The 13,513-nt window shown below is 34.9% G+C and overlaps 5 protein-coding genes across 5 annotated transcripts; 4 read left to right on the plus strand and 1 right to left on the minus strand.

Annotated features, from left to right (window-relative positions):
- Window positions 1–887: 887 nt before the first annotated feature.
- DFA_06553 (uncharacterized protein) lies at window positions 888–5,548 on the plus strand (the record flags this gene model as incomplete). Its single annotated transcript, XM_004362197.1, has 3 exons — window positions 888–961; window positions 1,235–1,563; window positions 1,641–5,548. The coding sequence occupies 3 exons, from the start codon at window positions 888–890 to the stop codon at window positions 5,546–5,548; spliced, it is 4,311 nt and encodes a 1,436-aa protein (XP_004362254.1).
- A 91-nt stretch (window positions 5,549–5,639) lies between these two features.
- Window positions 5,640–8,375, minus strand: exoc7 (exocyst complex subunit 7; the record flags this gene model as incomplete). The annotated part of the gene is made up of 5 exons (XM_004362198.1): window positions 5,640–5,742; window positions 5,812–5,939; window positions 6,017–6,306; window positions 6,392–6,638; window positions 6,723–8,375. 5 exons carry the CDS (start codon window positions 8,373–8,375, stop codon window positions 5,640–5,642), a joined length of 2,421 nt encoding a protein of 806 aa, XP_004362255.1.
- A 515-nt stretch (window positions 8,376–8,890) lies between these two features.
- Window positions 8,891–9,544, plus strand: DFA_06555 (maleylacetoacetate isomerase; the record flags this gene model as incomplete). Its single annotated transcript, XM_004362199.1, has 1 exon — window positions 8,891–9,544. The coding sequence occupies one exon, from the start codon at window positions 8,891–8,893 to the stop codon at window positions 9,542–9,544; it is 654 nt and encodes a 217-aa protein (XP_004362256.1).
- Window positions 9,545–9,770: 226 nt separating this feature from the next.
- Window positions 9,771–11,088, plus strand: DFA_06556 (uncharacterized protein; the record flags this gene model as incomplete). The annotated part of the gene is made up of 3 exons (XM_004362200.1): window positions 9,771–10,093; window positions 10,174–10,666; window positions 11,023–11,088. 3 exons carry the CDS (start codon window positions 9,771–9,773, stop codon window positions 11,086–11,088), a joined length of 882 nt encoding a protein of 293 aa, XP_004362257.1.
- Window positions 11,089–11,758: 670 nt separating this feature from the next.
- On the plus strand, window positions 11,759–13,491 carry itpa (inosine triphosphate pyrophosphatase; the record flags this gene model as incomplete). The annotated part of the gene is made up of 3 exons (XM_004362201.1): window positions 11,759–12,695; window positions 12,827–12,934; window positions 13,028–13,491. 3 exons carry the CDS (start codon window positions 11,759–11,761, stop codon window positions 13,489–13,491), a joined length of 1,509 nt encoding a protein of 502 aa, XP_004362258.1.
- Between the last annotated feature and the right edge of the window lie 22 nt (window positions 13,492–13,513).

Raw genomic sequence — 13,513 nt, forward strand, 5'->3', positions numbered from 1 at the left:
ACTATACTATATTAATACTACTATTACAATAAATAAATATGTTATGTTGGAGGTTGAACTAACTTTCTTTTTCTTCTACTTTCTGTTCTATTCTATAAATAAATATTAGTGTGTTGTTGAGTGAATGTGGGGTGTATGGATCATTATTCTTGTGTGAATAGAAGTTGTACTTTTATTTCTTATCTTGAAGAAGAATGATGTATGTCTAGTAGTACTAAGATTAAGATAGATGAGATAATGAAGACACTTACTTGTTTGTGTGAAAACGAGTGATTCAAGCTTGCGGTCATTCCCCACAACCACCAACACCAAAAAAAAAAATTAAAAATAAATTTCAAGGGGTTTGAAGGGGAATGACACATCCAAGATTAGGCATAACAATCAATGGGAACGGAAACTATCACGGCAACGATCCAAAGAAACCAATAGTTGGAATAGTTACAGATAGGTTGTTTGTTTCGAAGTTGAATACTATTCTTTTCAATAGGTAGTTCATTGAAACAATAGAGAAGGGGCCCCACACCGTGCAGAAAACCTAAACAACGCCAACCAACAAGATAGGCATACCGCTAACAATCTTTGCAAATGAGTAATCTATACAGTGATCTTTATTTATATATCCTTTGTTAACAACACATCATATACTGCGCAATGCGCGGTTATACTGAAGTTCGAATCAGTTCAAGTAAAGGAAGGAGAGCTCCATTACCAAAAACAAGGTTTGTTGACCCTTCGCCAAAGATATCTTTATTGTTTTTTCCGACCAATCTAAAAGATCAAACAGAAAAGATATTTATCAATCAAACCAACAATAATCCATCAACTTTTCATCCATCCTTTGTATCATCTCCTCTACACTTTGGTTGATGAAATCATTGGGCAAAAAGATGGACTCACCTCCAATGCATCATCAACACTCATTCTACTTGCTACTCAACAACCCTTCTTTCTTTTCTTTTTTGTAAATTATTATTATTATTATCTGTCCTGTAAAGTAGTTATCTATCTTGTCTTTGTCTTTCAATGTACATCACTTCATAGTTTGAAATCAAAATCTAAAACAAAAAGAGAGAGAAAGAGAAAGATATGAAGTATTCTACAACAAATTTTTTATCAGTCATTCTAGTTATTCTATTTACTTGTAAGTTATATCAAACAACCAATACTATCTATCATATTGGTTTGCTACTTTACTAATTCATAGATATCTCTCTATAGATTTAATTAAAATTAGTAATGCACAAACCTCACCATATGTTACATCATGGAATGTTGGAGGAGGATCATTTAATGGTTATTGTCGGACATCACAAAGAGGTGATTATTTAGACTCTTATATATTGATCAATTCAGTAACACAACTTGGTAGACCAACAACTACTGGCTTTACAATGGGTGCCTTTCAAATGAATTGGAATGGTTGGGGAGGTACCAACTATCAAGTACTCTTTATCAGAGGGTTTGCACCACCAACCGTTGCAAATGGTGGATCTATCACTCTATCAACTACAACAAGTAGCGTTGAAACTACACCATTCACTCTACCAAACTTTTATTGTACTCGTATGTAAAGATAGAGAGAGGAGATAAGTAGTTCACACATGACCCCTTATACTTATTCTTTTTCTTTTTCTATTTAGCATTCAAAAACTTACCATTAAAGATTAAAAATAATATAGTAAATTATGATGCAATCTTTAATCCAAGATCAACAAGATCATTGTTTAATGTTGAATTTGATGGTGTTCCAATCGATAATATTGGTTGTCAAGCTGTGAATGGCCAGTTTGATTGTGCGTGTAGTCCTTATGACTTGTCGTATTTGACGGGCAATGCTGACACTCCACTCATTGTCAGATGTTCGTTGGCACCTCGACCAGCTGTATTTAACGATTGGAACTCTACCGTTGTGAAATTGTTTGATACTGTTCGAACCAATATCACATCGGTCAACGTGACTGTTAGATTCCCGGGCATGTTGTCGAGCTCTGTTGAAACGACTACTCTGGTGACTTCGATTTTAGCTCAGCCTGCCAACAACACCATGTTGAATTTCAACTATGGTTCGTCCTATGTCGACCTCTATGTCAATGTCGCAGCCAAGAATAGCGAGTTGATTATGTACAAGGCATCGGTGTCTGGTGTCGTACCGACTATTGGCGCTGACCCCTATGCAACCTACAAGTCCATTCTAGGAAGTAATGACAATGTACTCATTCACTTTACATTCCCAGTAGATACACCTACATTATCACCACTCCCAATTGCCAGTCCAACCACCAGCACTGTCATGTTTGTCCTAACTTCCAAATCTTTTCTACCAAGTTACCACAGCCTCTATCCCTACCAGAATAGCTTGGATCGATCGTACGACGTCTTTACAGTCAACAGTAGTTTCTGTGTCATCCAATGGAACCTAACGTCCCCAACCCCTTACATTTCAATCCAACCCAATGTCAACTTTCAACCGACCGTTCCTACCCTTTATGCACCGTTCCCATTTGGTTTGGTAAGAGGTACACCATCCGGTTCATTCGCGAATGCATCCCCTTACCAATACAGCTATGGATTAGGCTACGTTCAAAACTTTAATATCAGAACTATGCTCCCTCACAAGGAATTGGTCAACCTATTCTCAGGCCCCTTCAACTCCGTGGCCACCACACCTACCCCGCTCTATACATTGTCTGTTAGAAAGCTCAGTTCCTTCCAAATGATCCTACAGTACTCACTCAAACAAGATGCTGTTGGGTTTAGTGGAGGATATATCCCATTGTCTTCCACCTATGGTATCAGTCTTCCAATTGGAGACTCTGTAGCCAGTACTGAAGTATACGAGTACGAAGTCAACATTACTAGAACCAACTATGGAAACTATTGGCAGTTGTATATCATGTCAATGAATGGTGTCAACCAAACTCTTTACAAACAGGGTGATATACTCGGTGCCACTGCCGACTCTGTCAATTTTGTTCCACCTCTTCCAGGCTTGCTCAGTTACACTGTTAGTGACATTGTAGAGTTGTATTGGTCACCTGCTACAGTCGATGTTACCAACGGACCTGCCAAATCAACCATCTACTATAAACTATCGTCCAACTTTATACTAGACCAAAACGAGCGTCCAGCCGTCCTCATCTACCAAATCCATAAATCCAATGCCGATGATTTGTCTCAATACTTTGTCGGACGTTATGAGGATGGGTATCTAAAGGTAGAGGTAGAGATTAAAGAGAGATCGTATCCAGGTTCTGTCGTATATTACTTGGCTACTGCCAGTTTTAATATCTTTGGAGAGTTGATTGCAACCAATCCACTCATTGGCCAAAAGAATGCTACACTCACCGTGACTTGTCAATATGCAGATGAGATGGGTCCAGTCGTTCGTTCGGTACAAGCTTACCAATCATCTATTAGTGCAGGCAATCAAAATCAAACTGCCAGTATGCAATGGGATCTTAAAATTGAAGATCAACCAACAGGTCTATACTTGGCCAAGAGTTATGCCATTATTACCACCAATCTAGATCCAACTCCAAGACCAGCCAAACTAGAACAGATCAGTGGTACCGATTTTAGTGGAATGTACAGAGTTGAATATTCAACTACATCTGGTCCATCACTAGAAACATTTAAATTGGATTTAATATTGACCGATTATTTGGGTAATGAAGCTTCTTCATTGGTTGATGTGTCTGGTAAGGATATGGTCAATGTTGATCCATTCCTTTATATTGTCAATACTCCTGCCAACCAAAATAGATTCGTCAATGTCTCATACCCACAAGTTGTCGACATTACCCCACCTGACCTTGTCAAATTTGCTATACTCAGCGGATCACAGTTGGACGTATCCAATTACGATCGTACACTTCAATTCGTTTTCAGTTTAAAGGATGATCAGTCTGGTGTATCTATTACAAGTAATCCAACCGTCTATGTAACTAGTCCAATGAACGGTATGTTCAGTTGCGTTGGAGTTATCGTCACTCAGAGTAATCCAACCAATCCTTCCAATACTGGTGTTGTGACCTACAATTGCAACATCACACTCCCATACGGATATGGTGCTAGATCAACAGGATACATCTCCATCTATGGATATTCAAACAATAACCGTGTCTTTGGTGGATACGATTCCAACACTCTTGGCTCAATTGGTCAAAATACAGTTAGCTTTGTCATGAATAATTTAGATCCTGTTATCCTGTCTACAAGTGGATTGTCTGGTAAATTGGCTGCTGGTGCCAATCAATCGGTCACAGTTAGAGGAAGAAAATTCTGCAATTTGAATGACTATAACAATACCATGATAACGCTTTACGTTAACGATAACTCATCTACATCGATAGTCCCTACCTTTGTTTCTGCTACTGTATTGGTTTTCTCTGCAAGCTTTGATCCAAAGATTAATTCCTACTCGTTGACAATTATTCGTCCAGATTCAGAAGGTTCCAACGTATTTGCAATCAATTATAATACAGTATCTCCACCAGTCAGACCCACTCAACCACCCATCCCAACCAGCAAACCAGTTGCATGTCCTACCGGTCCATCTTCGAGCTTGCCATGTTCAGGAAACGGTATTTGTGATGTTTCAACTGGCAAATGCACATGTACTGGCAACTTTGCCGGTGATGATTGTTCGGCCACTCGATCAAACAATACAGACACTAATGTCGATCCAAAAGAACCAACCACCACAACCAACACTAGTTCTGTGATTACAGGTGTTTCAGTCATTGAAGTACAAGAAATGAACATCAATGATCAAGTGGTTGCTCGCTATCCTCTTGGCAAATGGCAATTTACCAATTCATCTGATGAAAACTCATTTGTCTATGTCTACTCTACCATCTTTGCCAATACTAGTGTCGGTAACAGCTCGATTGTTGTCAGAGTGCAATATTTCCTAGAGGATAGTCAGGTATCTTTTGGAGGTCAAAATATATCAATGCCCACTGGCACTGTCAAATATACCATCACACTCTCGCAATACAACTTTGCATCGTTACTTGGTCAATTGCGTGTTATTATGCGTGTTGATGCTGGTCTTGAAACCGATGATGCATGTCTCTCTGTAAACACCAACAATCAAGATGAATCGGCAATAGGAGACTCTATTGATTGGATCAAACTTCAAGTCAACGACAAGGTACTGTATGGTAGATTTGTTAGTGTCGGTTACATTGATGGAAGACTACAAACAGTTGGTAATTCACTTGTATCGCAAAACACAACAGGTCAAACTGCAAGCACATTGCTTGGTATCGATATTCCATACTACCAATATTCATCCATCGTCGACCCAGACTTTAGTGTTTTGACATCAATAGACGACAGAAATGGTTGTTCATCAAACGATGAATTTTGGACAACTGGTAAATTAATCGCCGTCATTCTCAGTTGTGTAGCTGGTGCTGCTGTACTTTCTTTTATCGCTTTTATGGTAATTAAAAGAAAATTAAAATATAGATATAGAATTATGATGGAAGGTAGAAAACATAAAAGAGCACTTGATAAATCTGGTGAATTAGATTCTATTTAAATAATAATAATGTAAAATTATAACAACTACAATTAAAGAATTATGTATAATAAAAAAAGATAGGAAAAAATCCTAAAGTGTTATATTTATATTACAATTGATTTTCAAACATCTTATCAATCTTTTTTCCAATATCTTCTGTTGATTCAAAAGGTGTAAAATTCTTTTCTAAATGTATTTTATCTTGTCTACACCTAAAAAATAAAATAAAATAAATATTAATACCTTTAATTAATATTAAATAATCGATTCATATTACTTACATTTCTTTATATTTATCATAAATTTTGGTAATAATTAATTTCGTATCATGTTTTAATTGATTCTTTAAATCTTGATCAGGTATATCAAATTTCAATTTTGTAATTTCATTAAATTGTTTTAAGAATGACTAAAAAAATAATAAAAAAAAGGGAAGATTAGAAAGAGATAAAAAGATTATTCTTATTAATTGTTTTTTTTACATACAGAATGTTTTTTAACAATTGCTTTAGTATCATCCTTTGTTTTGTTAAATTTCAATTGTTCTACAACATTGTTCCAATATTCTGAATAAAGTTTAATTTCATTTTCCAAACAAGTTTCAAATTCTCGGAGTAGATAAGATTGTGAATCCAAAATATTTGCGTTTTTAAGTGATGTTACAACATATTTATAATTATTAATCAAGAATATGTATCCCTTTAATGATGATTTCAATTCTGATTCCTTTGCACTCTTTGTTTGTAAATATTTAATTAAATTTCTTAATGTTTTTTCTATAAATAAAATAAAATAAAAATAATTAATAAATAAATATTATATAATATTTTTTCTTTCTTTCTCTATCTTTTTCTATTTTACCTAAAAATTCATTAAAAGAAGATTTAACTTTTGATAATAAAGATTCAACTGAATTTCTATATTCAATTAATCTCTTGAAATAATTTAACATGTTTGATGATACTTCATCTACGGTTGTTGATTGTTCACTTGTTTGATCCTTTTTAGATGAATCATCACCCAAATTAAATTCCAATAATGATGAACATGTTAATTCCAAAGTTGATATTAAATCTTTAATTTCAGTTATATGATTTGCATCTCTTGCCTAAATAAAAATAAATAAATAAATAAATAAAGGGTTAATATAAATAGATAGAGATTTATAAATGTTAAACAATTGTATAGTTACAGAAATAGCATTTGAAAATTCTGGTAATAATTTTGTAAATGTTTCAAAAAGATCCAATAGAGGAAAGATACCAAAGATACGATCGGTAACACGTTTTGTTTTGATGATGGGTTCGGCAGTTTCCAATAATAATTCGTGGGCTGGGTCAATGACATCTTCGAGGATGGTATGATACTGATCACCAAACAACTCTTTACAGAGATCAGATTCGATTTGATAGAGACGTAGAGTCTCGAATACATAAGAGATGAGTGGATGGGTTCCTTTGACATAGGCCAAATTTTTTGATTCCTGTGTCAGTTTGATGTATTTCTCTGGAGCCATCTTTCTCAACGACAATAGAATAAACTTTGATCTCTTGTCCTTGTACTCTTTGATAAACGAAGTGTAATGTAGTTTACTAAAGAGTTCGATCGATTTGGATATCTCTTCAACTGCCGATGGTGATGTGATGACGAGGTAACGCTTGGATGCTGGGAGTGGAGGGATGGTGGTTGGATCGACCAGATTACTAATCTTGACGAGCAAAGACTTGAAATTATTCTCCAACTCTGTGAGACCGAGTTGCTTGAGTTCACGCAACACTGATAGCGACTTGTCGGCCGATTTATAGTCGTCCTTTGACGAGAGAAAGTCAATGGAGCTGACAATCTGCTCCAAGGTGAGCATGTAGCTTTCATAATCTCCTTTGGCACCTTCTCGAATCTTTTGCTCGACTTTGGAAATATCAAACTTGTCCAAGACACTACGAATCGAGTCCATTGCGTCGTTGATGTTGTTGTATTTGGTCGACCACTCCTTCATTGACGCGTTGATGGGTTGCACCTCTCTCTCTAGGTCTGACAATCCATCGTTGAATCGGTCGAGGATAAACACCATTTGGTTGGACAGCGAGTTGGTCTTGTTGAGTTGGTCTTTGATGAAAGCAAGATCACGTTGATCATTGGCCAGCTGCTCCTGCTCGACCGAGCCTTCACCCTCTTCACTACCCTTCCACGATAGCACGACCAAGTTGCTTCCCTTGAGAGGACCAGTTGCTTGTGTAGTAGTGACCGAGTACTCGCTGTTGAGCAAGTTACGAATTTGATCAAACTCTTCGTCATCCTCTTCAGTCGGTGTAGAATAGAACAATTCCTCATCGACATAGTCTTGATAGGATAATTGATTTGACGCATACCGATGAGCAGATGATCCACCACGACTACCCTTTCTAGAATGACCACCAACATGAGACTGACTCTGCACACGACTAATCAAAGGTGATTTACCAAATGACAGCATACCACCCAACGAACCGGATGATCTATTGTGATGTAGTTGTTGCTGTTGCATGAGTGATGGTATGTTTGAGCTTGCCGATCTTCCATGTTGAATCGTTGTAGCACCACCAGTCATTGTAGGTGATGTCAACGATATAGAAGGTGCAGTAAAACCAGTAGATGTCTTTAACCCTTGAGCAGTTGTAGATGGTGATACCTTTCTACCCAATGTTGGTGATGGCATTTTAATACCTCCACTAGTCTTTAGAGGTCCACTTGATAATGTAGATGTCGATGATGATGACGCACTTCCTGTAGGTTTCTTATCTAATATAGATGTTCTCGCACTTAATCTTGGTGCTCCTGCACCTGATCTTCTTGGTGCATCTCCCATCTCTCTCTCTCTCCTTCTACTAGTATAGTAGTCTGAATTTAATAAATTATCTTTTATCTTTTTATTAAATAAAAATACAATTTAATTTAATATTGGCGCACTCAAACTTTGCTCTTGTCTTCTGCTGGTGAACAAAAATTTGATTTATTAATTTATTTTTCAACAAAGAGAGAAGAGATAATTTAGTTTAGTTCATTGTCTTCTAAGTCTAAATAATCTATCTCATTGTCTTATAACTCTTTTATAGTTCACGAGACAATGATGACGAAGAGATGAGAGATATAGAGAGGAGATTCGATTCACGTTCCAATTCGAGTCAAAATGTGTTGATTCTTCTCTGACATTCTCAAGAAGAAGTAAAAGAGATATTCTTTGAGATTTTTGTTTCTTTTTTTTTTTTAATTAAATAAATAAATAATTATAAATAGTTGCTTTAAATTAAATATTACATTCATTAAACTAATAATAAATAATAGCAACCAACTAATAATAATAATCATCTTTTAATTTAAATAATGTCAGAACAACAAATCATTTTATATAATTTTTGGAGATCATCAGCATCTTGGAGAGTAAGAGCAGCATTAGCATTTAAGAAATTAGAATATAAATATGTTCCAGTACATCTTGGTAAAGGACAACAAAAAGATGAAGAGTATAGCAAGTTGAATAGTATGAATGTAGTGCCAACTCTAGTGATTGACGGTCACACTTTGGTACAATCATTGTCTATCCTAGAGTACCTAGAGGATACTAGACCAGATGTATCACCACTCCTTCCCAAAGATCCATTTAAACGAGCTGTTGTTCGTCAAATCATGCAAATCATTGGTTCTGACATTCAACCACTCCAAACCATCAAGGTTACCAACAAGATATTAGAATTGACCAACAACGATCAAAACAAGAAATCAGATTGGGTTAAAACATGGATTAGCAATGGATTCAACGGATTAGAGAAATTACTCCAACAACATAGTGGAAAGTATGCTGTAGGAGATCAAGTAACCCTCGCTGATCTATGTATTCCAGCTCAGGTATTCAGTGCCAATGCTTTTAATCTTGACCTCACTCCCTATCCAAATATAGATCGTATCAATCAAAATCTATTACAATTACCAGAGTTTCAATCTTCTTCTCCTCAGAATCAAATTGATGCTGATAAATAGAATAATAATAGAATAAATAAATAAATAAATAATAATTGAAAAATATCTAACCTTTGTTGCAACATGCAACGTGGCATTTTCATTGGGATGATCATTAATAATTAATTTGTTCAACGACCTCTCTGTCTTTCAAGTAATGACAGATTCTTTTTGAACAAAGTATGTTGAGAGAGAGAGAGAGAGAGAGAGAGAAGAGAGAAGAGAGAGATAAACACTATTGTACAGAATGAGTAGTATAAATCCAAGACATACAAGTCAATTTTTAAAGAAACCAATATTCAAGAATGGATTAAGAGAAATATTAGAATGTATCAATGTATTGGAACAAAAGGTATCACAACAAAGATTAGAAAACAAAGGGTTAGATGTTGTTACGATGGATACATTGGCATATTGTTATTTAGAGGCAAGAGAGATTGGATACTTGCAAAAGAGTGTAGCAATGTATGGTGAGATATTATTTATCATCTATGCATCACCAATGTCTGGTATGCAAATTGATTATGCAATTACCATAGGTAATCTTGCATTTGCTAAATTCAATCTAGAGTATTATTCAAACATCGATCCTAAAACCAATTGGGATCTATTTCCATCGATTTGGAGAATGGGTAAAGTGTCAGATCAAGTACTCCAATGTACGTCGATGCTCTAGGTGTATGCAATCAAATCGCTTACAATGGACCTGCTGTCGCATCAATCATTGTACAAGAACTCACAAGTATATTGTATCCAAGAGGTTCTCTACCTCGTCCAATTGAACCAGACCTAAAACAATTCATATCGAATCGGTTGAATCAAGCTTTTAGTGTACTTTCACCTCTTCACAACCAAGAATCTATAGAATATGTAGAGGTATTATTTATAATGGCCAAGTATAATGGATACCTATTATACAAACAAGACCAAGAAAAGGAACTTAGAGAACAAACAATCAAAGCATTTGATAGTGTTTTAGCATGTTATCTAAAAGTGTACGGACCGATACATCCAAAATATGCTATGGCAATGGCCTACAAGTCCTATGCATACACTCATCGAGATGAAGAGTGTACACAACTTGCCATGGATGCTGTCCCACTTGTCATGCAATACTATGGAGAGTTGTACATTGAAGTATTAGTATATATGTACAATGTCGCAGACCGAATCAATTTCAAAACGAATTCATTTGCATACAAACGATTTCATTCTCCACTTGGTCACAAAACAAATGAAATTAGAAAAAGATATGGTATCAAAGAAGAAAAGATTCATAATTGGTAAAGATCTAAATAAATATGAATCAATTTTGTGAATCCATAATAAATATATCTAGATAGATTTGTTATTTATTTATTTTATATAAATATTAGTACAACATATTTAATATTTGGTTCAGTTTAGGGATTCTTGAAAAATGTAATAAAAAAAAATAGTGATTCCAAAATATTAAAAGATTAATTAATATCAACATCGATCTCTTCTTTGAGGTGTAGTTATCACCGATTTTGTCATTTGGTTCAAATAAATATGCAATGTCTTGTTGGTATCAAAATGAATAAAATACTTGGGGAACTTAACAATGTGAGCAGAAATGATTGCATCAAAGGCCATTTGCTCCACTTGATGGAACGTTGCCGTCTTGACAAATGTTACCAATGTTTTGACTGAATGTTGATTTTTGTTTGGGAGGCATCCAAAGGTAGGTGAGACCTTTGAGGATGTCACCATTCTCTGATTCTGAGGAACAGAATTCTGTAGGGTGTGCGAAAGGGATGTTGATAGACAGAGAAACAGATAGTGAAGTGTAATATGTGTTGCGCACAGAACATTTCTATAATTATAAATCAAATTTTTAAAAAATAAAATAATATAAAAATGAACTTCACCCTTTTTGTTAGTTCTAGAATATTCTAAACATTCACCATATCTATCTTTTCAGCTTTGAAAGATAATAGATATATATAGATATAAAGTAGTGGTCCGTGACAGAAGAGTCAAACTAGAATAGATTCTATTCTATCGGTAAAAGAGTATACGCAGTATGCATTCGGGAACAATGTTTTTTCATAAAGGTATAAACAAACAAACAAATGATAAACTATAAATACTCTAAACTTATCTTATCATCAAATTCAATTCAATTCAATTCAATTCATCAACAAATAATAATAATAATAATCATAATACTAAATTCAATACTTTAACTTAATCATCATCATCATCTTTATCATGTCGACAACTTTAACAAATTCAACATCAACTATTAGATATAATACAATCAAGATTGATAATCAAGATATCTTTTATAGAGAGAGTGGAGATAAGAAGAACCCAACATTGATTCTATTACATGGGTTCCCATCGTCAAGTCATCAATACCGACATTTATTGGCCGACACTCATTTGACAAGTAAATATCATTTAATCGCACCCGATTACATTGGATATGGTCAATCGTCGATGCCATCCACCAAGGATTTCGAATACACCTTTGACAACTTGTCAGTAGTCACCGAAAAGTTTATCAAAGCCTTGTCCATTGAAAAGTACAGTCTCTATGTATTTGACTATGGTGCACCAATTGGTTACAGACTTGCTCTTCGTAATCCAGAAAGAATCCAATCATTCATAGTTCAGAACGGTAATGCATATGATGAAGGTATAGATAATGCATTTTGGAGTAACGTTAAAAAGTATTGGGCCGAACCAACCAAACAAGAAAACATTGACTTTGTACTAGGACTAATTACACCACAAACAACTCAATGGCAATACTTGAACGGTGTACAAGAAAAGGATAAGAGTTTAGTTGCACCTGATGGATATGTAAGTGACCAATACTATCTTGATCGTCCAGGTAACGGTGAGATTCAAGCTCAACTCTTATTTGACTATGGTACCAATCCAGCCAAATATCCAGCATTCCAACAATACTTTAGACAATATCAACCACCAATGTTAATAGTTTGGGGAAAGAATGATGAAATCTTTCCAGCTGAAGGTGCATACCCTTACAAGAGAGATCTAAAGAACCTTGAATTCCATCTTTTCGAAACTGGTCATTTTACTCTTGAAACTCATCATCAACAAATTTCAACTTTAATTAATCAATTCTTAACAAAGAATCTAAATAATCTAAATATTAATAATAATAATCCAAATATTGGTAATCAAGAAAACTAAATTAATAAATCATCATTATTTGTGATTGTCATCAAATTTTCTCAACAACAAAAATGAAATGAAATTTACTGCTTCATTGTTTGTTTATTATATATATTATATATTTATCTATAGAGATGTCAAAGAATCCTATTGTATTCATTACAGGTAATGCAAAGAAATTAGAAGAAGTGATTCAAATCCTTGGATCATCTCTAACATTGGAATCTAGAAAGCTTGATTGTATGTTTTAAAGCATCATAACCATTGCAATGTGTCAATGATAGTGTCACTCTCTCTCTAACAAACTAACTCAAAGAGATTCGTTGTCTATAGTACCAGAATTACAAGGAGAACCAGAAGATATATCAAAAGAAAAGTGTAGATTAGCAGCAAAACATGTTGGAGGACCAGTATTGATTGAAGATACTTGTTTGTGTTTTAATGCATTACAAGGATTACCAGGACCCTATGTAAAGTGGTTCTTGGACAAGTTGAAACCAGAAGGATTGTATGATCTCCTTGCTGCTCATCAAGACAAGACTGGATATGCTCTATGCAACTTTGCATTCTCTCGTGGACCAGATGATGAACCAATCGTGTTTGTCGGTCGTACCAATGGTACAATTGTCCCACCACGTGGACCACGTAACTTTGGTTGGGATCCTGTATTCCAACCAGAAGGATACACTGAAACCTATGCTGAAATGGATAAATCAATTAAAAATACAATCTCTCATCGTACCAAATCTTTAGAACTTGTAAAGAATTATTTATTTGAACATGGATATGGTAATTAAATAAATTAATTAAAGAAAAGAA

Source organism: Cavenderia fasciculata, assembly GCF_000203815.1.
Source record: "Cavenderia fasciculata unplaced genomic scaffold Scf_Dfasci-G-p-12c09.r1-3, whole genome shotgun sequence".
NCBI classification, from domain to species: domain Eukaryota; phylum Evosea; class Eumycetozoa; order Acytosteliales; family Cavenderiaceae; genus Cavenderia; species Cavenderia fasciculata.